The following is a 27,396-nucleotide window of genomic DNA, read 5'->3' on the forward strand; positions in this document are numbered from 1 at the left end:
AATTTTTCTATCTCAAGTTCAATTAATTAAGCTTAGGTACACAAATGTGCAATTTGTTTCATTTTATTGAAGCGGTAATAGAAAATAGCTACTTATTGAAATTAATGTGTTGGTACAATTACCAACTTGGTAGTTGTTAGGTACCTATTTAATCAGAATGTTAATAGAAAGAGAGAAAAATACTAACACATCTTTAATTTTGAACTTAATGAAATGTACCTAAGTAGTTCCTGGAAATTCTTACGAGTATAAATTTTAATGTAGTTAAAATATTTTATGCGAGTTAGTTAATATTTTAAGTTTTCCATGGCGCAAGTTCACTATGCGGGAAATGACTGAGACGAAGCGCGAGCCCGCACACCGAAGTATGGGCGGAAGATGGGTGGAGGAAGGAGAAAGTAACCGAGAGATGCGTGTTTACACTATTACGACTCGACCAATTTCCCGCATAGTGTACCTACTTTCGCTACCAAAAATAAATTGCACAGTAGAGCTCCCTAGCTTTGGCAAAATTGTGGTTTAACTCTTCACTTCATTCGCCAGTCATAAATATCACAGCAAACCGTCTCGTCCTGGAGCTAGCTTTGTTTCGTCCCGGGGGACGGCAGCTCGTAAATCTTCAGATCATTGTCCGCGTGTTAACGTCGCGCGATAAGTGCGCGGCGATAAGGCGCGACGTCGCGAACGATCGCGGATAAAAATGACGCGCCGTTACCAGAGATAGCCCGGAATAATCGCTCGGCGACGGCTCGCTGTTTTTCTTGCCAAAACAAACCACTCAAATTCTCGGTAAAAATCATGTCAAAATTATGTAAACAAAAGCTGAGCCCTGAATGAAAGAAAACAACTAGGAGTGCATACAGGAAGAAATATACTAGCCACCGCCGAGAAATACGCTTACCCACGCTTACGCTTCGATAATTACGAATATTATCGAGTCAAATATCACCTATTTCAAATAAGAATTTGAAATAGGTGATATTTGACTCGATAATATTCCGATAATTTATTTATTTATTTATTTATTTATTAATATGTACAGTTACAGTACATAGAATACTACTTATTTAGTAAAAAATACAGCTACAAATCACTTACAAATCTATGGACCAATTACAACTGCACACAACTATGCCTAATAACTTAAGTGCTTAGATAAAACAACAAAAACGAATGTTAGCTACAACAACAACTAATCCAACAATCTATTCAGCATTTCTTAATTTATTTTTAAAAACCCGAAATGTATGCTGGAATATGTCCTTGTCAACGTCAAGACTATAATACAGTGTGAGTCACGTTAAAGTGTACATATGAAAATAGATGAAACTAGACCTATTTTTATCGACAAAAAAGAGGTCAAAAAATTTTTGAGATTTTTTTTTTAATTTTTTATAGAATTTTTTTTCTTTCAATTACTTATTGTAAAGAAAACGTAATAACTTTTAAACTAAGCGGTATATCCTGATAAAATAAAAACAGTAATAATGCTAAATAACAGGCAATACTAAAACAATACAAAAAATACACAAAAAATGCCAACAAATAATAAAAAATGATGCTTTTTGAAAAAAATCTGCTTAAAAATTCGTATTTTTTTGGTTATTTGATAAATTTCTCCAAAAAATGCCCCTATAACAGATGGTTTTTATTACTTTTTATTATTCTCTATCGTATTACTTTTGTAAAACTAAAAATCACATGTCTCTATCCCTATCACAACATTTGCAATGATCGTTTGAACAAAGGCCTGCCACCACATTTTTCTCCGCTACAGGTAGAGACAATTATAATTTTAACTCAAATGCTTATTTTACTTCGAAATCTTTTGTTTTTATTTAAAATCTAACTTGTATTTATCAAAATTACAAATCTAGAGTCACTTTCAGTTCCGTTGTTAACGAAGCGTTGAATGGCGCGCCCGGAGAGGCTTAGTTCAAACGATCATAGCAAATGTTATGATAGGGATAGAGACATGCGATTTTTGGTTTTACAAAGGTAATACGATAGTGAATAACACAAAGTAATAAAAACCACCTGTTATAGGGGCATTTTTTGGAGAAATTTATCAAATAAACAAAAAAATACGAATTTTTAAGCAGATTTTTTTTAAAAAAGTATCATTTTTTATTATTTTTTGGCATTTTCTAGGTATTTCATGTATTTTTTTAGTATCGCCTATTATTTAGCATTATTACTGTTTTTGTTTTATCAGGATATACCGCTGAGTTTAAAAGTTATTACGTTTTCTTTACAATAAGTAATTGGAAGAAAAAAATTCTATAAAAAATTAAAAAAAAATCTCAAAAATTTTTTGACCTCTTTTTTGCCGATAAAAATAGGTCTAGTTTCATCTATTTTCATATGTACACTTTAACGTGACTCACACTGTATAATAGGTCTTGATTATGTCTTAAACTTAGAATATTCAATGTAATAAGTGTGCTAATCGGTTCTAGCTTTTTTCGTACTCAGTTTTAGCAACCTAGTGGTTCCGCTTTAGTGTATAAAACCTGCGGCTGCTTATTGCGAGTTTGATAAAGATGTTTTTAACGATATTCAAGCAAAGAAGAGGTATTTTAATTAACTAGTTAATTAAAAACAAATTAGACCTAATCTTAAAATTATTTTCTTGTCATTTGAAGATTAGGACAGTAATGCAATAAAAGTACATGTCACGGACATTCATTGCATGCCAAGTAGGCCTCGTATTGAATCGTTTATACGTCAATTACTTACTTTATTTCCAGGAATGTGGTAACTTGAGCCTGAGCTAAAATGTTCAATGTTCCAGGAACCATTATTTAATGTGTATGACATGAAATGTAATGTTCAGGGAGCCTTGAAACCGGGGCAATACCATAAAATGTGAGGAAACATCCCTTCACACTCGAGCGCGGGAACAAATACAAGGAGCGTCGGAGTCGAGCCGGCGACAGCGACACTGGCTAATTCATAATTAACGCTGTTTCGGCAACTTTAATGAGCCCTCGATGTTTACACGGATTTCCACTTTGAAATACTTACCTGCGTTTGTTGTATTATGACGTCCTTCTTAATATAATTAGGTCAAAAAAGTGTGCCTATTCTGTTAAAGTTGTAGCTTAAGTAAGATTGGGAAATAGTCTGTGAAATCGAGGAAATAGCAATGGCTCAAGTTAAACCGATGCCCCACTCCCGTTTTCATTGAGATAACGGTGTTACCTCTGTGGGTTTTGTTGACGTGATATTTTTACGAGAGTGGCCGAGAAAAAACAATAAGCAAGTTGGCGGTGAGTGGCGGAATGTCGCCGCGACGTGAGCAGCCCGCCCGCCTAGGGTTGCCAGGCGTCCGGCTTTAGCCGGACATGTTTGGCTTTTTACGGTCTTGTCCGGCCAAATATTGTCTTGTCCGGCCTGTCCGGCTTTTGTTAGGCTTTTTAGTTGGCCTGTCCATGTCCGGCCAAATGAAGCACAGAGTCCGGCTTTTGTGTTTTTGGACCTGGCAACCCTACGCCCGCCGCCCGCCGGCCGCGCCGGGGCGGCCGCGGCAGATTGCCCCGTAATATTAAAAACAATGCTCCCCCGCGCCCGCCCGCCGCACACGCCCGGCTCATTTCACGGCGACTCAAAACACAAATGCCGTCGTATTATTAAAATGTCTTCCTTTTATTGTGCGGCAGGTGAGTTCAAAAAAGAAAATGATTACGGTTAATATGAAACGCATTTGCTTTTGTACTTGCTCCCTGAAAATATAATGAATCTGAGATTTTCGTGTACGCGAATAGGAGGAGCTTAAAAATAGCACGCTAATTCCGAGTTATTTTGCTCGTATCAACGTTGTTTTGTCAACATACTCGAGGACGCAATTGCTTTTGGTGTTGACGCTCCAAAGTGATGTGTCAGACTTTTTCCTTATGTGGTCCTTTTTATGCCTCAAGTATGACATATAAAAATATTCTTATTTTTATTACATAACAAAATCGAGAAATAAACGCAGGCAACAATAATTTTGGGGAACAAATATAGACGAAAGCTAATGACAAAAGACTGACATTAAGAAAAATGTGGACATACCTCGGTTTACTGCTGTCGGTGTTGTACACCTCGAGCAGGAACTTCTGCGGCAGGCCGCCGTCGAAGCCCGCCACGCACGACACCTCCACCGAGTCGGCCGTTTGGTTCCACAGCGAGCAGTTGCGCGGCGGGTGCGGCTTGCCTGCGAGCCGATTTAGAAACCATTGTTCATTCTTCTTGAAAATTGGGCGTGCAGGAAAATTCACGGCTGAGAGCCTAAGCAGCCATGTGTGGGTGCCAGACTGCCAGGCACAGACCACGCGACGGTAGATTATTCCAGGGTATAGACACCATTGAAAATTTTAGAAGAGCTACAGCTACATCATCAGCTTGGTATGGGATAGCAGTGCCACACAAACCACGTTTTCACACTTCACTTTTAGTATGAACAGTTATTGAAAAGGCCGTTGCAGAAGAAGTTCAAAGTTCGCTGATATGTTATTGAGAAAATTTCGGAAAATTGGTTAATAGGCAAGTTAGTGGTAACTTACCAGCAGCGACCATCTGGAAGACACAGGGCGTGAGTTGTGTGCCGACCTCGTTGGCGGCCGCGCACGAAAGAGTGCCATAGTCTAAGTCCGCCACTGGAGTGTATCTGCCGATCAATTCAAAACTAGTACAGATTTATTTTGAAGTCTAGCGCACTAGTAGTCCAAGGAGATCATTCAAACTGAGTTCAATGAGAAAGTAGTACAGTCTCACTGCTAATACAAGGAAAAAGACTAACGCCCGTATTCACACACAGTACTATGAGGTTTAAAAGTGCGCGTGGACGTACAGGAACACATGACACATGAACCAATCACAGAGCTCTATCTGTGCGTTAGATTTGCTGCTTCACTAAAGCTAGCATCGTTTGTGAATACTGGCGCATGTAATGGTATTAGTGTCATACTTGAGGCTAGACGCGCTGCCGTTGGAGGTGTAGCGGTCGGCGGCCACGTCGATGGTCTCGCCGGAGTTGTTGAACTTCCACTTGAAGACGGCGGCGGGCGGGTCGGCGTCCACCTCGCACACGATCACCACCGACTCGCCGCGAGCCGCGCCCACCACGTGCACGCCGCCGTTGCGGCACGACGGGGTGTCTGCGGCAAAACAAGTAATTTAAAATAGTTCAGCTGAAAGTCGTTACCGTCACAAGAGTAATGTTCATTAGAATGTAAATTTTTTAGAGGCGTATGAAAAAACGGTCTAGACTAAAACACATAAAATAGGGTTATTAACAGTGCCTATAAAGTTATCCAAAGTCGTAAACATGCCGTTTTTGTAGCCTCTATGTACGGGTACTATGTGATAAATATTAAGAATTTTTGATAACAAAAGGTAATGTCCTGACCACTATTTGCATTTTTATACGAAAATATGGGTAGTATTCAAAATAAGCTGTATTTTCTGACAATATCACCGTAAAAGAGTTCAGGATAAGGATCTTTCGTTTAATGGGCCGCCGCCTATTACACTGATGTTAACGTATCTGTGGAGCCCGTGACGTCAGGGCACCTATCGCCCCGGCCCTCCGAATCACGTAAAGTGAAATGGAGAAAGAAACGCGATCGCCAGCGATTCCCTTTAAATGAACGGTGACATGCGACGAATATCGCAAATGTCCGACATTAACCGGGTCCTCCTATAATAGAATCTCCTGAATCTCATCAGCCGAAATGCCGTTACGTGATGGAGCGGGCCCAGCACGTGATGCCTCATGTTGCTTGTACACGTATTCCCCGATTATCCCCATTCGATTTGTCCGCGGCGCGTCTAGGGCCCATTCCGCGCGCGTCACGACCTACTTCCCGCCAGCTCGCGGGTAAGCCGACACTGAATACGGAGTGCTGCAAGGTTTTCGCGAATAACTTTTCAACCATTTGCACTTTGTGTTTCAAGCTTACAGATGCCACGTTTCAGATTCTGCGGTTAACTTTCAACTAAGTATTTGTAATTGTGTNTATTGTGTTGTCTGTCTCTGTCGTACTCTCGAGTTTTGAATGAAATGTAAATTTCTCATTCGATAGTAGGTACCCTGTAACTTTATTTGTGTCATCTTGATATTATCTTGAGCCACCACTACACAACCCACAAGTTTATTAACTAAGAACCACCAAGGTCGCTCATCTGAAGCTCAAACAAAAGAACCTATAAGGTTAACAAACAAACCACAGTGTAGCTAACGAAAACGTGGCAAACAGTTAACAGTTTGCCTTTTGCCCGCAGCCTAATCTAAATGCGGCATGTAGGTGTAAATTACGTGTAAACAAATGAACGGCTGCCCAAACCCGCGTAATTAATGCGCGCTAGACACGCACGCATCCTGCTTTTGTAGTTATCCGCCCTAATTATGTCATCGGCGCGTTTCCGGCGACCGCGGCGTCACGCGCCGCATGACGCGCGGTGACGCGACACGTCGCTGTCGCGCCACGCGTTACCGCAGTGATACTGGGGTATGCCATAATAATATATGTACGAGTATATCTTTCGTACATGCTTTAATATTTTGATTTGATTTGTGCTCTGCTCGTCCTCAAAAAGCTTATTCTAGTTAGGTCGCGGAGTAAATACTATGGGTGCGTGTCGCGCGTGGCAGCGGTGACGCATGCGACGCGACGACGACGCGGTCAGACGATATCAGCAGACGCGACGCGACGCAACAACATGTTCTTACGATGTCGTACCGTCTCTTCTTTGTTCGCTTTTGATGGTGCAGCCGTTGTCTGCTAAGTGACAGCTTTTTATTACTCCAACTTTTTTTACCGAGTTAAAAATGCAGTTATTTAGTGGTATAAATAAATAGATAAGATTCATGATCATTAATTTAATCTGTATACGAGTAAGTAAAATTGTCAAAATTCGATACCTATGAGATTCCAGATTTTTTAAATTTTATTTCATAACTTTTTAATTTTTGCTTTTATTTGTTATTCACCGTAAGTATTATTTAAGTTAATATACTCAACGTCAAATAAATCGCACCTTCCGCGACGTGAACTTTAAAGATTTTCTTTTGACATAATGATGGTGCCCCAACAATATTGGTGTTATTTGAAAGCCCAATAAATATCCTTAAAAAAAACACATTTAATTAATAATAATAATGATAAATATCCTTGGACATTTTACACTGCGCTTCTAGTCCCAAACTAAGCAAAGATTGTACTATGGGTACTAGACAACGGATATAAACATACTTAAATACTTTTTTTTTGTAAATACATACATATTATACATAGAAAACACCCAACACAAGAAACACAGAATTTCTTGATAAATGATTAACATATACCATAAATGTGACTTAAAAAATGACCTCACTTTGGGCTCACCTGTGGGATCAATAAGACCAATTTTTATGGTTATAAAACCAAATAATGACCTCACGTGTCCTCTTTAACAGATGGATAGCGATTAATCCCAACTTAACAGTTTTATAGCCATAAAAGTTGGCTCAAGCGTAACTACCTATTTTTTGAAGAAGTGACTCTGGATCCTTCTAAAAACACATTTTTGGGGTAAAAGCCTTTCCTTTAATTAAATTAAGCTTAGAACTAGGCTTTCAAATGGTACCAATGTTGGTGGGAAGTGAGGATGCATACTTTTGAAAAGTGCTTGTTGCGGGAGGTGCGATTTATTCGATGCCGAGTGTATTACAATAGGTACCTTTTTATGTCAAAAACTAATTAAATTTATTCTTATTGAGTATACATTCGTACTACAAAGTTATCTAGCAAACCTGTCTTGAAAGCAAGATGTTTCAGCATTCATCTATTAACACAAACTGCAAAGTTCGTCAAAGATTAGAACTTCGAGATCAAGTCGATGTCGGGAGGAATGTTGGCCTGGAGTAGGAGCCGCAGTGCAGCAATTATGCAGAGTTGGGCCAGTAATTATGCCGCCGGCGATTAACACGCGCCGGACGGCCGGCCGGCGACCGGACGACCGGACGGCGCGGGACTGCCGGATGATGGCCCAAGTTACGGCCCCAGCTGCCTACTCCCGCAGTTTGGGATTGGTCACGATGATTGATTGTCTCTTACTTTCAAGGATTGGCTTCGAGCTTTGTCAGGTTGGATCTTTGGGTGACAAATGGTGAAACGGATTCAGTCACAGTTGTATTGTAGCCATGGTTGAACTTGAAGCTGTATTGTTGATGCATTACATTACTGTTGATTATTATTAACCCAAAAGTGAATTGAAGCGATTGTGTTCGACGACATCAATTACAGAGGCGCCGTTGTGCTGCAAATCCATCAGAGACATTATTGCGTTCTACATATTAATTAATTATGTACAACTTGAAGAGGATTTACCTACCTACCACAGAATGTGAAAATCAAACAGAACATATAAAATGTGCAGATAATATGAGCTACATCCGATACTACTTGCAATTGTGGCGAAAAATTTATCACGTGTTTGATGAGTTAATCGTTTTGTTTGGAACTAATCACATTGCGAATGCAAATGTTGTAGCGTTTGTGATGGTTTTGTGAATTAGCTGGCTGTCTTGTTTTGGCTTTGCTTGTACCAAGGCAGCTTCGTAACCGAACCGCGCAACCCTGTGTACGGATTAAATAATACCTCGTACATATTCATATTGTTTTACACGTACCGACGATGTCGTTCGCCCAGGCGTGTCACTCGAACACTCTCGACTTGCATAACGAAGTATAATAGGCACACGAGTGACAATATGGTCTTTCTCTTGTCCTTATTTGGCAACAAACCCATTGTTTTTCACTCGCTGTCGTTGTACAGGTCTGTCTAATAAGTAACGGCCTAGGTAAAATGGTAGAAGTCGCAAATGTACGACCAAACTCCTTGGCCGCTCACCTGGCTGGCGAGAAACTTCTTTTTCTTTTTCGTGTTTTTTATTGATTGTCACTTTTTTCTCTTCTCTTGACTTTTCTACTCTGAACTAAATGCAATGTAGGTAACTTGATTTTATTTTTACAATATAATTTTATTTTACACCACAAAGCCTTTCAATCAATTAATCTCTCGTAGTGTCGGTGACGTATTTCGATCAGTCGTAGCAAGTGCTACGACACTTGCTACTCGTACAGCAAGTGAAAAACTACTAGCTTTTTTACAAATGCAGACATTTACAGACTATTACATTAAAGTACCCTTTATCATAATACATAATATGTATAACTTACCAAATGATTTTTAAGCTGTGAGCCAGAGATAAATTCCACCAACCAGTCCTTACCAACGTTAACCCAGTGAATATTAATTGTTGAATTGAAAGCCAATATCAACTTCATTATGTTCGTCTGAGTGATCAGTTTCATCCTTTAATTAACTAACAATAACTTTAGTCAAACACAGCAGGCGCGTAAAACAAAAAACCTACGCCTCTAAACTTTTGTTTTCAACGAATAAAATACGATCAATTAAAATGAACTAAATTCTAATCTCTGCGCCTGACAAATTCATTTGTTTTGCGCGCAACATGGCGCCGTCAGCAGTGACGCGCCATTAAAAATGCCAGTCTTATTTTGTCAGGGCCATATCTTACAATCGGCAAAATAGATCGGTTGCCATTATGTGGGGCGGGGCGCGTGCGGGCTCTTAGGGCCGCCAAAATCTTAGAAAACTTCCAAATACGAGTAAATACAACTGTTCTTGTTGGTTGACAGTGAATTTAGAGGATAATATGAGGAGACTTAATCAAAAACTATTTTCACACATACGAAGGGTAATTATGTATAGTAATTTATGTAACAGTATCGTAGTTCATATGGGTGATACCGCTTGATTAAGCTAGTAAATAAGGAAATAAGTAAGTTTCCGTTTACTGTTTACCAAAACTATACATTCAAAATTATCCAAACAGCTTATTATGATGTGGTAAGTTTCCAACAATTTGTTAGTTATCACAAGGATAATAAAATAAAGGACGGACCAATTAATATTTTCATCTATTAGGTAAATATTTATTTATGTATTAATAAAGGTACACCAACAGCATTTATTATTTAGTAGATATTAGTAGGCAATGCAAACAATATAATTACTACCACAATTTACCTGACGATGTAAGCTCAGTTTAATTAACGATTTACACATTATACACGAGAGGATTAACCTCACTTTCAAGTAGGTACACATCATTTTGTATGAAGTAGCCATATTTTATGGTGTTCTCCTGGCATCCCTGGCTCGTAGGACGCGGGGCGAGGGCTGATTTAAAGCAACGAGCCGCGAAGTGAGCACCTGCGCCGTGTCACTGCACTAACAAACAGACTTGTTTAATTCGACCTTATTTATCCTTCGACGCCTCCCACCCCCTCTCCCCCGCCCCGCCCCGGGGGTAATCACCGCAATTCTATCCGCACTAATTGACTATTGTTTAGGAACCCTTTCAGCTCGGAGGCAAAAAATTAGTGATTTAAATCGTCCCGTAATGGTGCTCAGACGCCTTATTGTTCTCCCCCCAGTTCCGGATTACGGAATTTATTTTTTACTCCGTTTGATTGCTACAATACAGTTCAGAAAACCTGGTGTTATGCCTTAATTTGGTTTTATTAATAAATCTCAACATGGATTTTAGATATTTTTTGCCAAACGTATTACAAGTAGACGTTATTATAATATCATACTTGTGGGCATGTGGGCGGCAGGTATGGACAAGACGTTTTCCTGGGTTAAATAAAAGGTTAATGGAATTTTCGCCTAGCAATGTAAACATTATAAAAACGCTCTATATTCTACCAAAAATGTTGTATGAAATAACCATAATACCTATCAATATAACTACTAGAAAAATCTCCGAAAGGAATACATGCCGAGAGTGAGGCGGATTACTCGATAAAACTCGTCTGAGGTCCATTCAGGCCCGGGTCGCGAAACAAGGAAGTTTAACCATTCAGTGCTTCCTTTCCGAGGCGTCAAGCAAACGTCGAGGAAAACAATTAGGGCAACTTCTTCCCGAGAAGGACGCGATAGCGCGTACTATACTGCCGGCTGGGGCGGGCGCACTGAACGGGTTTTATGTCCAATTCAATATCGGCTCTTCTCAGATTTTTTATTTTGTATGTTTTTTCCAATAGATTTTTAAATGATTAATATAAATAATAATTTAAACAATTGCACTCCAATAACATAGATCAGGTTTTATCAAAATATCTATCGCTTCATTACATGGTACTCGTACTACACCAGTGCACCTGCACAGGTTAGGGCGGGCGGACTACCAGTTATAGAGCAGGTTATTAAAATGATGTACAGAACTTTACTGATTGAAATATCAAATTCATAACACATCAGCATTGATGTAATAATTCAAATAACATACCAGTTAATTTAATCCGGTACAAGCCGTACAAGGTAGTTAGTAGATCACGAAGGCGGAACACGAATGTGGCCACGGCCACAGCGCAAATGTAAATGCAAAATTTATTTAATTATCGATTTATTAGAACCGCCACTATAGTAGAGTTTTATGAGTAGGTACACTTAAAACTTTCTTCCTACCTTTACGATTCATGTGTGATCTAACTTCATATAAAACTAGTGATCAGTCCTGCCTATAACTGACTATACCAGTGAAATGTCGAGTGATTTCAACCAGTGAGCTAATTGAAACAATGGCATTGTCACTTGTATCATCTGTTTGGACGGAGCGTGTCGCGGAGGCTCGCCACAATGCTTCTTAATTTGCGCGGCGTACGCGGCACAATGCGCTCGCCACGATTAATTAATTCGGCGCATTAAGTGCCGGTGGCCAGCATTGTCCCGCCGTTGCTCCGCGGAGCCGGGCCTGCGCCCTAATGAACCCTCGCTCACCATTTTCTTCTTTATCATGCGTTTCATCAAAGCTGTGTGAGGGAGTTGTGCGATGCGAGGATGCAGGCGCTACTAGGGTTGCCAGGTCCAAAATCACAAAAGCCGGACTTTGTGCTTCATTTGGCCGGACATTTTACCTTAAAAGCCGGACATGTGACGGGGGGGTGCAATTAGTGTCAGCTCATGAGTTAGTACCTACTATCATCATCGGTTGCTAACCAACATCCTGATGCGTGCGCTTCATATGATTCTGTGCCTTGACTTTCGCCTGGCGCGGCGACCAAATAAAAAGCCTAACAAAAGCCGGACAGGCCGGACAAGGCAATATTTGGCCGGACAAGTCCCTAAAAAGCCAAACATGTCCGGCTAAAGCCGGACGCCTGGCAACCCTAGGCGCTACTGACACATTGTCTATTGATAGTAGTTGAACAAAAAAACTGAGGGTGGCGAGAAAAACAGTGAAGTATTTCCTACTTTTACTTTTTGTATACAAAAACATAACCCTCCTTCTAGCGCAGTCGGGTAAAAACCTTGCTCCACCAAGCGGATCCCTGCTAAACTGCGCTGAGGCAGGGAAGAAAATGAGGTGAAGAATTATTGGATTTTTATCCTGCGGACTGCATTTTGGTCCCACGCAGCTTTAATCTTTAGAACTCTGTTTCGAACTTATCGGAGCTGTAAAATTTTGAATGAATTTTTCAGCGGTTAAGATACGGGTACATCAAGTAAATAAGATTGGAAATTGCACGCCCCGGGCGCGGCCATAACTCCGGATCCGAGATCGGGTCATAAATCATTACCGTCCTGATGCAAGTTTGAGTGGCGATGCCGCGGGAGCCGATACTAAAATAAGCGCACCGCTGAATATACTATGAGTGCTGCAAACAATGCTGTTATTGTTTTGCGCGGCAAAAACTACTAGATACAAGATAGGGCGGCGATGATTCACTCGGGCGGGCGGCGGCGGCGGGCGCGTCCGGCGACTCGTTCGCGACGCAAATTTCAATAAATTCTAATATCGTACATTTTGCTCGAGCACATACTTCCATTCTAACTCGTAAAACGTTGAAAATATGTAGCGGAAATTTTGCGAATATTTCAAACGGCAGAAGTTAACTTGGAGGTAACAGTTACACATTGCCATTCGATTTTGATAGTATTAAAATTTGACGGCGTTTCTCTCTATTCTATTCCAATAGTTTTCAATTGTTACGACAATTCTTTAACTCTTTTTACTCTCTACGTTTTTATCACCAACACCTTCGAGTGCTTAATTTCTGTGGCACCTGACAGTATGTATAATGCTCCTAGTCTTTGTAGAACTTACAATTGAAGTGTAGTTCTCTCTTACACTTGAAGTGTAGTTCTCGTTCCCACCACTGTAACTCCTGTGAAGCCAGGATCTACAGCTTGACCGCCAATAAAAACCCAACCAGTGAAGGTCGAGTTTGTCCCGGGGGAAAGTTAAACTGTCATTGCACCCGCAACGAAATTAATCTGAAGAACATAAGAGGAGTTCGAAGTTAAGGTTTGACTTCCCTCCAAGATTTAGAAACCTTTTGAGATACAAAGTACGAGCCGGAAGACGTAGTGTGGGCAGGCCTCCCACTAGGTGGACCGACGATCTGGTGAAGATTTCGGAAGGTGCCTGGATGCGGGCGGCGCAGGACCGGTCTTTGTGGAAAATCTTAGGGGAGGCCTTTGTCCAGCAGTGGACTTCTTTCGGCTGAAACGAACGTAGTTACAAAGTCTGTTGATACTTACACTTGACCCTGAAGTGCAGCTCGTTGGAGACGGTCTCGCCCTCGGCGTTGAGCGCGGAGCAGGCGTAGCGGCCGGAGCTGTGCCGCGTGACCTTCTGCAGCACGAGGCTCTGGTTGCTGTGGAACACGCGCGCCGTCGCGTTGTGCGCCAGCGGCCGGTCCTGCCAGAATCAACATGGTGCTTTATTAAAACGCCGCACTTGATGCTATGTAGGTACAATAGCCAACAATTGTTTGGTGACATGTGTCACGACCACTAGACTCCAATGGTTCGCCGGGAGTATAGTGGTCTAATGCCCGTTTTCACCATCAATCCCTAATTTTTAAGAAACCCCTATGAAAACCAAATTCCTGATAATAATATGTGTTACCATAGGGGTCACTTAAAAATTAGGGATTGATGGTGAAAATGGGCATAAGAATCCTTCTGGCATGGCTTAACAGTTAAGTCTATATGGTATAGCAGTTATAGCGCTGTCAATGATTAGGATATGCTACGCTATGAGGAATGGATCGATTTGTTCTAGAATAATAACTGGAAGGGACTAAAGTAGTATTTTTCTTGTGTACCTTCGGTTATATTTATAGTTCTATTGTCAAGGTAAATAAACTCTATTCAAAGGCAATTTGAACAATAAACACCAATTTCTAAAACACTGTTTTGTGATCAAACAATATCTTTGATGTGGCTGTAATCTCATCAAGATATTTATTGAAAGTTTATTCTGCGACCACATTGTTAGTCAGCACTAGAGGAAAATCGTTAACAATATTGCCTTTAAAATTGCATCGACAGAGAGACCGCACCGTTTAATTGAAATTATGTTGCAAAAATGTGTTTCTCTTGGTAAGCTGGTACCTATTTATCCTTCTCAACATCATTATAATATCAAAAACACATAAGTAGTACAAAGGACCATAGACAACTACTTGTTATTATTCTAAAAGTATGATCAACATTGTCCATTATTATAATACACGTCTAACCGTTAAACGGACTTCTTTCGATCGATCTTCAATTTTTCACACATTCAAAAGCTCTATCTTAATAATCCCTTTTATATTCTATGATCCACGTCCTAAATCCGTCGGTAGGTAAAGGAAAACAAATGAGATCACTTTTTATCTCTAGCCTCGTCCCAATTTGTCCGATTGTAATGCGGCCGTAATGAGATGTAAACACTCGAGTACCTGGCCTGCGCGATTAGGGCGCTCGGACAAAGACTAGCGCCGCCCCCGCGACTCCCGCGAGCCCTCACAAAGCCACTCGTCGTTTTCGAGGACTGATTATTCCTTGTTTCTGACAAAATGACGTCTTATTGTCATATAATAGGCATGTATTTGGTTCGGGACAGGATTCTGTGTGTAAATAGTTTCTTGTTTAGTCTGACTTTTGGTACCGTATATTTATTTTAGTATGTGAATATCGGGTAACTTAGGTTTCATTATATTACATTATTATAATACTTCAGTGAAACTAAATTGTAAAGTTTTTCTTTTAAGATAATCATGATGTTTGTATACTTAGATTTACGAGTATGAAGGCAATTTAAATACACTGACTAATTAAGGGTTATAATGATACTAAATAAAGTTCACCAAAATAATTAGCCATAAACAGAAAGGGAGATTTGTTAAAAATCTAATTCCGGAGCATGCAACCGTGCAGCAGACGCAAGAAGGCTGCGCGCACGTCTGCCAAATCTAATTCCTCTAATGAAGTCCGGCCGCCGCAAACAAAAGTGTTTGTCGATGACGGCGCTCCGCTGGAGGAAATTAAAAAACACATTCCGGGTGAGGGATGTGCTGAATTTGGGACTTTTCCGGTTAATAGCCACCTGCACCGAAACCTTTATTGCAAACATTCACGGGAGTTTTAGCTTTCCCTCGTAGCTGGTGCATACAAATGTATTTATTTCATTATTTAGTTGTTCGTAATCCAACTCGCGTGTAGGTAAATTGTTATCCGAATTTTTATTTTTATAAATTGTTTTATCAACCTACAGCCCTGGGTAGATGTCAGACACTTTATATCAAAGACGAAGCATGAAATTGTCTATCTTTTCGGACAATTAGGTCTAAAGGAAATATACAAAAAGGACGAACAAAAGACTCATACAAATTAGATCTAAAATCAATATTAGTAAGTTTCCGGGAAATTGGTACAAAAGGTGGATTTCAATTCAGAAATTTCTAGGTAAAGGCGATTATTTTGGCCAACATTTGAAAAATGTGGTAACAAAAGAATATTTGTAATGCATAAAATGTATTGGGCGAAATTGGTAACGAAATGGGTTTATTTCTCTTTCTTTGTACTTTTGAGACATTTATAATAATAAAAAAAATCCTAACACTATGAAAGCATGATTACAATCTCAAAACCCATTTAGTAATTTCCGAGAAAATACTTTCTTCAACCCAAAAAAGTAATCGCTCATTGTGATAACGACATTGGTCTTGATGGCAGTTATTTCAATTAATTGAAGGTTACTCTGATGTTAACAATATAAAGAAGAATAACAATACTATTGTAGTAATGTGCGGACATAATCTTATACAAAACAATAACTGTAGAGTTGTTCGCAAGGCTCGCTATCGCCGCGGCCGATCCGTCTTGGGCAGGTGAGGTGGACGTTTCGTTACCAGGGCGCATTAGCCAGCCTTACTACTTTTATAACACTCTTTCAACTGTACAAAAATCGTTCTCTTCGGTTAGCTAAGTCCTGGAAATGTACGGCAGTTTAATTGTGAACGTGGAAAATATTTCTTGAACATTTTAACAATATTTCAGAACCATGTGACGTATGAAGTACGAAAAAGTGAGTTGAAGGTCTCACTCAACTCACAGGTTCTGGGTCCCCAATTCCCCATTTTAGGGAGCTTGAGACTAACGCAGGAAATCGTCTATGTCTGTTCATAAAGTCTGACCCTGGTTGTGATCGCCATTGTTACACTACATCATCCCACACTAGCGGAAGAAATTCTCAACAACAAACGGTAACACAAATCATCTTCATTACGTTTTCAGTACGTAGGTATCTAATAAATATCTCTCCGTTTCCCTTTCAACCCTTACAAAATTACACTAATTACTTCACAAAAGGCTGGTCTATTCCACCCCGGCGCTAAACGTATAACATTACGCTCCATTATTTTATCTCGGCTCCATTAGAGTGTTCATCCGGATGGAAATTAAGTTTTTACATCTGTATCTTTTTGTCTGTCTGTANCATTGAATTCACGCAACAAACAATAGTTCATTCTTGTAAGTTGTAGTTGATGAAATTTCATTTCATAATATTTATTAATAATTCAAAGCAAAAAAGGCTTATTACATCTGAATTGTCAAAAAATGACAGCTGTCAGAATTCCGTCGAATTAAAAATCGGACTATAGCAAATACTTAATGTATGCCACTGTCTCAATATTACGTTTAATTTTGCGGTTTCATTGACAAAAAGAAGTAAATACGTACCTACATGATGTACGAGTACCAGTATTATTTGGTCAGGTCTGGTTAGAGCGGAAATGATATTTTATGGAGTGAGCTTACTAAGTGAGCTTTCTACTGTGGGTCGGAGGGATACCTGCCTACGTGTATTCTCTTTCGTAATTTTGTTGTCCCGTAATAGCATTAAATCTGATGTTTTGGTCCGAGCAACTTCGATAATAATGGTGCCATTAATTAGTGGGCGTTCATTAAGTGGGATAGAAGGCTGTTGGCTGTGGGAGGCGTGGGTCATAATATTATGACGGCTATTTTCACAAGAGACTAAGTGTAGAAAATGCATAAATAGTATTAGCAGTTAGGCAGTCATTTAATCATTTGATTAAGAGTTTTCAAAGGCAATTAGAATTCTAAAAGGATACTTTTTTTTAGTGCAAATTTTTTACACAAGTGATTTCATATACGTATCTAAAATGTTACTACTACCTTACTACCAATGCCCCAAACAATAATGTAATCACGTGAGTTGATGTCAACTGCACGATAAGTTTTTATTGCAAGTGTAAACACGGCTTAACAGCTGCTCCAGCTGGTATCTGGATCCTATTAGCAGCTAAACAAAGCGGGTGTAAATCGAAACTGCTGGAACGAGCCGCTATCCGCGATCTAAAGTAGGTGACGGCTAATGATATAACATTCAATTCCTAGCACAATAGTTGGGAGTACACGCCAAGTAAGCGTTACGCCTCGTTGGAAGGGAATACGATTTTAGAAATTTACAAAATTATAAGTCAAGATAAAACTTTATTTAGGTGAAAATAATATTATATACTCGTATATTGATTTGAATTATTTCCTTCGCCCACGCTTTCAAACTGATTTTATAATCCAAACTAATAACTTCCAGCGAAAATTCAACAGTGCTCAAACCACACACATGTTTTGACCTTTCACTCATATTGGTTATACAGGGTGGCCAAAACAGTGAGGTCTAAAAGAAAAATTTATATTTCTTACATCAAGGTGTATCTAAATCATCCCCATGTGTATGATACGATTTTTCTTAGTTTATGAGATAGAGTTAACTTTGTGATATTTTAAAATTCTATGACCTTAGTAGGCTTTAAAAAATTTTATCTTTTTTTTTGGGTTGACTTTTCTCAATTTTTTTTTTACAGATTTGTTATTAATTGCAGATATTTGAAAAAAAAAAATCACCTTCCTATCTTTGATGCAAGATACAAAAGTTTTGCTAGAAACATTAAAATTATGCTTTTAGGTTTTCGGTCGAAACCACTTCTTTTTTTACTTAAACTTTTAAGTTGAAAATTTTATAGTGTGTATCTTTACACATGGGGGTTATTTAGATACACCTTGATGTAAGGAATCTAAATTTTTTTTAGACCGCACTGTTTTGGCCACCCTGTATTTGTCTCGTCAAAGATCTTACTTGTTCAACTTATTTGTGTCCATCCCAGGTTCAAAGAAAGAGTATGTTTTAGCTTGTTTAATGTATTATTCACCCGACGGGTCTCGTTAAAAAAGGTCACTAATTGTCGGGCTCGCCTGTCCTAATGAGACGTCACTAGATTACAGGGGTACGGCAAACAGCGGGTTGTTAGCGATGATCCATCGTTGTGGTGGTGATTGGACTTTTTGGGGGCTATATTTGTCAAAGGGGAAATTACATTTGCCATTTTAGTATATAGTGACATTTAGGTATTACGCTATTTATACTAAACAAAATGCAGCTAGCTATGTCAAGTCAAGGACTTTACCAATTCATGTAAGCGCTACACAAACAGACATGCCAAACGAGAGCGCCTGAACACTCGGCGACACTTAGAGCTAAACCAATTTCACGAGTTTGCTCCCTAAATTGACTCTCAAGGAGCACTTCCATAGACACGATTTCTGATACTGCAGTCTCCGCAGTTATTTCTGTTATGAGGCGCAGCACTAGCGGCCGGCAGGTGCGACGGCGGGCGATTTTCTCATCGACACAACGGAAGCGCCCGAACCTTGATCACGGAATCAATCCCGCATGAAAGGAGTGCGAGTGATTCAATCAGGGATGTCCATTATGAGCAGGACGAGTTTCATCGCGCACAATCTCGCGGCTGATCGCGAGCCTCCCCCACGCCCACCTCGGGAAATAGCTCCCATTAAGGAATAAAGAGAGAGAATTTTCCACCTGATAACACTGTTTGCTTATGTTCTCAGAGAGAATCCACGCGCCCCTGTTATTCGATTCAATACGAGTATTTCTTTGTACGCGCGTCTCACTTGAAACAGTAGTTCGTGAAATCATTATTTTCGCAGGTAGTTTCCCTCGAACTTACGCTCCGCGAAAATAACTTTCCGCGAAAGATTATGAGAGAAAAATGCAAGCGTTCCCGTGATAAGTGTCGCGCCGTTTATGGCGACATTCAATTATGAGCCGCTCCTGAGCGCTGCTGCATTATTTTTTCTAAAATTCGCGTTACAATTTCATGGTAACAAGGAATAGGTGAGTTTTAAAGTGGCTTTCCATTAATACTGAATACGGGCGACAGCGGCAGGTTTAATATTTGGATTATTAGATAAGTTCCTCCGTTCCGCGAAAGCCAATTACGACTACTGTCATAGCAATTTAGATTAAATTTGGTGTAGTATCATCTAGCCCGAAATTGGAATTATCCCAATGTATCGAGAGTGGCTTTTATGTACATTAGAGTTCGCTTCGCGCGTGCCGTTGCTCCCGCGGCCGCGCCTGACGTTTGCTTTGCTTCATTGTTCCTCGCGGGCGGCGGCAATTATAATCCGCACATTAATAATATCATTAGTGTAACGATTCCTCACCGGACGTAGGTATATCGGCAATAGGAGACCATTCAATTCAAATCAGCATACAATATACACAGACATACTGCGAGTAAAACAAATCTAAAACAAATTCACTGGTGTAGGTAGGTAAGCATTGTTAGGGTATTCGTAAGTGAGGGATTTGAAACATGATTTGGAGTAATAAAATATGATTTTGCATTAGGCGGTGCGCCGGCAGCTGCCCGCCAGTCGTCTCGGCTGAGTAATCGTCCAGATTATAATATATAAATTTGGGTTTACGATGAGCCCGCGCGATTTATAAGGCGTCTTATTATTTTGACAGCTCATTCGTGGCGGGATGCGTGGGCCTAATTGATTGCAGTAATTTGAAATTTGCTAAGCAACAATACGCGCGCGCGCCGCGTAATGGAAATATTAAATATGGACATCAATTTTGATAATTGTGTGGGATCCCTCGGGTGGCTTGTCATCTTCACGTATCGTTTCTATAATGCGCTAGGGGTATAGGAGACATTTGTTGTGCTTAATGTATCGTAAACAGGTAAAATAATAGGCGTGCCTACATCACCGAGTAAATAATAAACTTGCACTTTTTGCTACATTACTATTCCTACTTACTGGTAATATAAGAACTTAAGCAAAAATCAATAGAATTCTTTGAGATTTTCTTAATAACAAAAAAAAGTATTTACTTGAGACGATTTTAATTTAAACATGTGTTTAAATTAAAATCTCTATATCCGGTTCTAAGTAGATTTTAGGGATCACTTGACAACGAAAAAGTAACTACTGTATTGTATTTACCTGCGTAAGTGTAATATTAAAATATTTTGTACCTCGTATTTTACAGCAAATGTCAAAATATTTACCTACCTTTCATAAGGTTATTTAAAAGTTGCAAATAACGACACGTCTCGTAAATTTCACCCCGTCAGCGCTATCATAAAATAAATAATATCGTTATCTGTCCATACATCATTATTGATATGGACAAATAACTGGAGCTATAACATTATCGGCCACAAACGCCATCCATCAGCATCGGCACAATGCGCTACGTCGAGCGTTACGCGCGATTCAGCGCGTCCGCGCTATTTACCCCACTGTGGATTAAAGCAAGTGCCTGTTAATTATATTTAATGAGCTATTTCGTATGAAATATACGCAAAATACTCGTTTATTTAAAAATTTAAGGGATAAAATGCTAAACATAGATTTAAATTTTAATGGTTGATATGCATATTATTCGAGCCAAAAAGTTTAAATTTTTAAAATGAAATCATGCCAATCGGTCTCGTAAGCTTATGTGCTAAAATCAATATAAACATCAATAAACTGGCCCTTTCCCCACTACTGTTATTTAATAGCGAAGGTGTTTAACGTGTCCCCAATAAAATGTCGTCTCCCGCGGAATTCCAGGAAAATATCCTCTGAACAAGCGCCGTCAAGTACACTAACGAGTGCTTTATTACGTATTATTACTCTTTTATGTCCGCAATAACGAGTGATAAGTGATAAGAAGGAAAACGGGCCGTATCTTATTTGAGGGCTCATCTTCCCTTACGACGCTGAGGCGCGGGCTCTTTTGATGGAACAAACAACATTCTAGTTTGTGGAGATGATTGCGATGTACGTGTTTCACAATCATACGATTGTAATAGATAGATACTTTCCATTGTTCCAGAAAAAATTTACAAACGAATATTTAAAAAAATACGTAAAAAGCGTTTGATACAAATCACGATCATTTTTATTATTTCATCGAATTAATTAATACTCAGAATGAAGTTTATCTAAAAAAAACATTCGTTCGTTTAATTTGATGTACAACACCATGTATGAGCTGTGCCTCAGCTGTGTGTAAAAAATATAGGGAAATATCAAAAGAAGATTCTGTAAACCAGTTTAAAATTCCCAGGAATTGGCTTAATTTTGTGAATACTTGAACAGACGCCATGGAAGCCGCAGCCCCCGGGGCGCCGCGGGCGACGCCGGAGCGCGAACTAGGCGTAATTTCCCACGGCTCGGCCAGAGTGCGCCACACACGCTTCTTCATACAACCAGTTTGGAAAATGTATGGATAAATACTTTATTGACGAATTAAATTACTTCGTATTTGTTTCAAGTTCGACCAATCACTTTTGAAGTTGGACTATTGGAATACCTAACATGTTTTGTTGCTTATAATTATGTTTCTATTACTCAGCTAATACCTACTAAGTTAGCAGCCGTCTTGGAGTCCTAATTTTGTATTTTTAAAGATTTTACACGGCCACCTTCCGTGTTTAACCATGTAAGAACACCGTGACACATATGTACTTCAAAAAGATTATGAAAATCTTATTAAAANTTTGTGGAGATGATTGCGATGTACGTGTTTCACAATCATAAGACCGTCAGTATCAGATAGATACCTACTCTCATTCTCATTGTACACCCCATCGTTTCAGCCAAATGATGAATCATGAATGATTAGGGATTGATAAAAATCACTATAATTTTTATTATTTCATCGAATCAATAATTAAAACTCAGAATAAAGGTTATCTAAAAAAACATTCGTTTGCTTATTGGTACGAGCACAGCATGTATGAGTTGTACTTGTGCCTCAGCTGTGTGTAAAAAAGATAGGGAGATATCAAAAGAAGATTCTGTAAACCAGTTTAAAATTCCCAGGAATTGGCTTAACTTTGTGAATACTTGAACAGACGCCATGGAAGCCGCAGCCCCCGGGGCGCCGCGGGCGACGCCGGAGCGCGAACTAGGCGTAATTTCCCACGGCTCGGCCACAGCGCGCCACATACGCTTATTCACACATACTTTGTTTAATGACGAATTAATTACTTTGTACTTGTTTCCTATGGCTGAAATGATGATGATGATGTTTCAAGTTCAAACAATCACTTTTGAAGTTGAACTATTGGAATACCGAACATGTTTTGTTGCTAACAATTATGTTTCTATTACTCAGCTAATACTAAGTTAGCAGCCATCTTGGAGTCCTAATTTTGTTTTTTTTAAGATTTTACACTGCACCTTCCGTGTTAAACCATGTAAGAACACCGTGACACTTATGTACTTCAAAAAGATTATGAAAATCTTATTAAAAACAATCCTTTCCAAAGTTCTAATTAAAAACTGCAGTGCAATAGTAAAGTTCACCTCCCTTTGTAGTATATCAGTTCAACTCCAGTTAATTTGTACATATTTTACGAAGTTCGCTTCTTAGAGCACAGCTTAATTAAACTTTTCTAAGTTGTCTGGTTTCAAAGCACAATTCCAGTAGAAATATGACTTTCATTCTCGTTCCAAACGCTGGAGAACTTGCCTTATTAAGGGTACAGCGCACCAAGAAAAGCTGTTTGTGAAAATTTGACAGCTACAGATAATGAATGATGCACCAGTGGCCTGGTTCCTGTAATTCGAACAAGTTTTTCCTNATTTTCCTAACTTTCGAATTTGTTTATCTCACCCGGAAATAATTGAGATTGAGAACGTCTGGCACAATTAGCCTAGGCGCAGATCATCGATTTTTCGTCGGCCGATAGTTTAGTCGGGCAGTTGATCAGTATGGGCATTGGGCATGTATGGAAGTGCGCACATTACACCGATTTGATCATACTGCTTACCTGTGTTTCACAAATAAATTATTTGAATTTGAATTTGAATTTGATTTGGCCGATTCTTCATAAAAAAATTGGTAAGTTAAAAAGATTATGAGACATGTAAAGGCTCCTTAAGATAAAATATTTGACGATTTGTAAGTAGGTACTATTTATTAGTCTAAACAAATAAAAAAAAATTGACTTTGACTTTGATTAAAATCGGGCCCACTAAAAATCGGTGGTCTGCGCCTAGTCTTAATAATAATTTTAGTGTAAAATAATCATATTCATTCATAAATATGGGTATTACAGGATGTCACATACAAAAATATGTATTAGCATTGCAAAAACTTAGCATTAATAATTGATATTAGCATTGCAAAAACTTAGGCGCTTAGAACGTCCATCATAATTCATACGTGAACATGTTTTTATGATTCGGCGAACTACGGCTCTATAACTCACCCCGACGTCGGAGCCTAAAACATCAAGTGTAAATTAAATCCCACTCACGTGGCGATAATAAGTACACTCTCTTCCACGTGTTAGTTAATGCGTACATTAATATTACATATCCCGTCCCCCGACCCTCTTAGCGATGACCGCCATTACCCGCCCGAAAATAACGTCAATTAAAATTTATAATGCGTATGCGCCTATTTGAGTAATTCATGTCATAATAATTTACGATCTCCTCTGTAATCTAGGGGACGCAATTCTTTTATGCCTACGAAGAAAACATCGTAGTGTGACTTACGGGGGATAATATTAATTCACATCATAACTTTTCCTCTATTATTATTTTTTCCGTGCTAGGAAAATTAATCTATGTCTGAAGTGCACATTATTTTCATTTTATTAATTAATGAAGATATTATCCGTAATCAGAAATTGTATTTGTAGTAAGAACAAAGAAAAGCCGCTATCTCGCAAAACGAGTTGTCGTGCGGCGCGGCGGGCGGCGGGCGGCGGGCGGCGGGCGGCGGCATCGTGCGGATTCGTGCGGCCGGCGGGCGCCGCCGCCGCCGAGCACATAACCGCCGCCGAAAATAACATCAATTAAAATTTATAATGCTTACATAAAAATCCCGGCGCGTAAACCCGCTCGTTTCCCAAACGAGCGCAGTAAATTTTAGCACTTTAATTCGGCCGTATCGCCGGACGGCGGCCATTTTTCAAAAACAATCACGTATAAAACAATGACGCGTGTCGTCGCGAGCCAAACAAATGGGCGCGCTTAAACTGCGGACAAAAGTAACGCAAATATTATTGGACGTTCCGACAACGGCCAGGTGTTCAAACGCCGTCAAACGGCCCGCTGTGTGCGGCCGCATTCCGCAACGGCTAACATCTCATCAAAGTAATATCACCAGGTTTTTGTTGCAATATACTAACGGAAATTGGAGCGAAAAATTGGGTACATCCGTCAACGGGACTCGTCGGGAAAGCAGAATGGAAATGACGTAATAAATATGCACGCCGCATGCGTCTCACGCATCAACGTCATTCAGACAAAACGAAACGTCAGGAGCGATCGTGTCGCTTGAAACAAGTCCGCGGCGGGTAAGTGGGTCGACCTGCGAACAACAAAAACGTGGAAACAATACAGAAAAAAAAATCGGTTAAGCGCGAGTCGACCCACGTTATGTAGAGTTCATATAATCATCAAATCGATACAGCACCGTAACACAAAACCGTAATCTGAGTCTGCTGGTAGGCATTTATTTGAAAGTTATTGTAGAATATCATGACGAAGAATAATAAATAGAGACAAAGATGTATGATTTGCAACTATTTTTCCTTAGTTTAGATCTTGATTCTATTTTAAAAGTTGAAAGCAAAATTAAATAGGGATTTTTTTCTCACATAGCTGTTCCCCATCAAACAAACAAATTGGTTGATATCAGCCCTGTTTGGAGTCGCTAAGTGCTGGCCCCTAACGCGACATGAGCGAAGGCGGGCGGTGATGCGTCGCGATCCGTGTAACAACGCGCGACTGATTGCCCCTGAAAGGGTGCGCCGCCGCAAAAAGGAAAATAAAAACAACCCGCACTGCTGATTAAAACGCGACAGCACAAAGCGATTATCGGACCGTACCACCGTCTATTACTTTATGCCCTATTGTTTTTCCCGAGGATTAATTTGTTACAGTAAATCTTTTGTTGATGGAATTCAATTTTGATTTTTCGTTAACCGATTATCGCGCAGCCTGCCTGTCGGGTTAAAAGCTCGGGACGGCACAATACACGTGTATATCTTGTCGCGTGTTTAATTTTAAAAGCGAATGCCTTTTTGTTAAGCTGAAAAGGTCAGCGTGTTACTTTGTTCGGGAGCAAATGGATCAATTGCTGTAAAAATGTGACATTTCAGCGATGAATGAATTGAATAAGATAATGTGTTTACCTATGTCAATTGATAACCTAGGTATATTTATTCAACTACACAAAATACTGCCATTCAACGTGTGTTTCTTTCCCATTTAGCACATAAAAATAAGTATTAATACAATTTTAAGCCCTTCGTAGAGGCTTCTCTGTGTTCTGAAAACCGTGAAAATTCCGGTCCGTGGACTATACATATACACTATATTGTAATAAAAGTATTATGTATGTATTCCAAGCGGTTGCAGGAGACCACGTAACAATAGATTTCTACCGTCTCGATTGGCGGGGTTTTGAAGGTATAAATAGTTATTATACTCACGTCGTGCAGCCAGGACAGCTTGCGGACGGCGGGGTTGGCGCGCACGTGGCACTCGAAGTACACGTCGTCGCCCTCCTTGATGTCGCCCTCCGCCAGCGAGCTGCCCAGCCGCAGCCACACCACCGGCGGGTCTGTGGGAATACCAGTCTAAGGCCTTGTCCAGGAGGGCGAATCCACCGCGAAGGCGAGCTTATGTATGACGCGATTTACGAGCGAATTTACAACTCGCGCGTGTCTTGTGGACGTAATGTATTGGCTGCTAGTAACTCGCCAACGCGCGTATGATTCACCGCGTGTAGGATTCGCGACGAATTCGCCCGTCTGGACAAGGCCTAATTTCTTTTGCTTGGTCTATTATGCGGCTTTCCTTGAAGAAAAGCGTGCTCATCATTTGCACGAAAGCATACTTTTATTGGGCAAGTGCTCATTAGTAGCACGTGTGTCGTAACATTGCTAGTATTGCGCATGCTTATTTTGAGCATGCTTAAAAATCAACCGACGTTTGATTTTCGAGCATGTTACCCGGAGGGGGAAAGGGGAGGAAGGATAAACAGGGCTAGGACGCGTAGAACTTTTCTCAGTAGGTAAATAAATTAATATTATGGATTATTACCTTTATTTATCAACCCTGACATGGAATCCATTAGCAGCCTTTACTTCAGTTATATTTAGTTTTATCCATCCGTAGTAATAGATTAACCAACTTCACAGCTTAAAGCTTTGATCATAATAAATTAATGATGTAGGTGTTTATTAGAGTTCACGTTACATTAGTCAGTATTTGAGCAAATTCACTAGACCTAATTACTATACTCGTACCTTGTTCAAAATTATAGATGAACTACGGAGTTATCTAAAATGTATTTGAACTTTCGGCAACTTCGTGATTAGCAGAACCTACTAATTTCAGCCGAGTGTTTGTTGACGATGTACGATTCCCGGATATTTCCAGTTAGGATCGGGAGAGGGTAATTGACATCTGGAATATTTGTGTGATTTGAAGTATTTAATTAGTTATTAACAAGTAAAACCGTCTCTAGTCTACTTGGTCGATCGGCTGTCAGTGAGTTTCAGATTTGTATATTTGTTGGTACATAGGTAAATAACTGTCGTTGAAACAATGCACTCACAGACGACGCTGATGGTCCACGAGGTCTCGAGCGAGAGCGAGGTGACGTTGGGGTTGTCGGCGCGGCACGTGATGGGCGTC

At 39.8% G+C, this 27,396-nt stretch overlaps 1 protein-coding gene across 1 annotated transcript in view; it reads right to left on the reverse strand.

Moving 5' to 3' along the window:
• The window catches only part of side-II (sidestep II transmembrane protein), a gene marked incomplete at its 5' end in the record, with an annotated part of 117,723 nt that overhangs the window by 31,355 nt on the left and 58,972 nt on the right, over positions 1–27,396 (reverse strand). The window contains 5 exons of the mRNA XM_028308791.1: positions 4,057–4,198; positions 4,548–4,651; positions 4,952–5,141; positions 13,606–13,765; positions 26,187–26,317. Of these exons, the coding sequence (XP_028164592.1) occupies positions 4,057–4,198; positions 4,548–4,651; positions 4,952–5,141; positions 13,606–13,765; positions 26,187–26,317 (727 nt within the window). The remainder of the gene's footprint in view (positions 1–4,056; positions 4,199–4,547; positions 4,652–4,951; positions 5,142–13,605; positions 13,766–26,186; positions 26,318–27,396) is intronic.

The sequence above is a fragment of the Ostrinia furnacalis genome, unplaced genomic scaffold (assembly GCF_004193835.3).
Source record: "Ostrinia furnacalis isolate ACB-3 unplaced genomic scaffold, ASM419383v2 OfSCF2503, whole genome shotgun sequence".
Classification (NCBI taxonomy): Eukaryota; Metazoa; Arthropoda; class Insecta; order Lepidoptera; family Crambidae; genus Ostrinia; species Ostrinia furnacalis.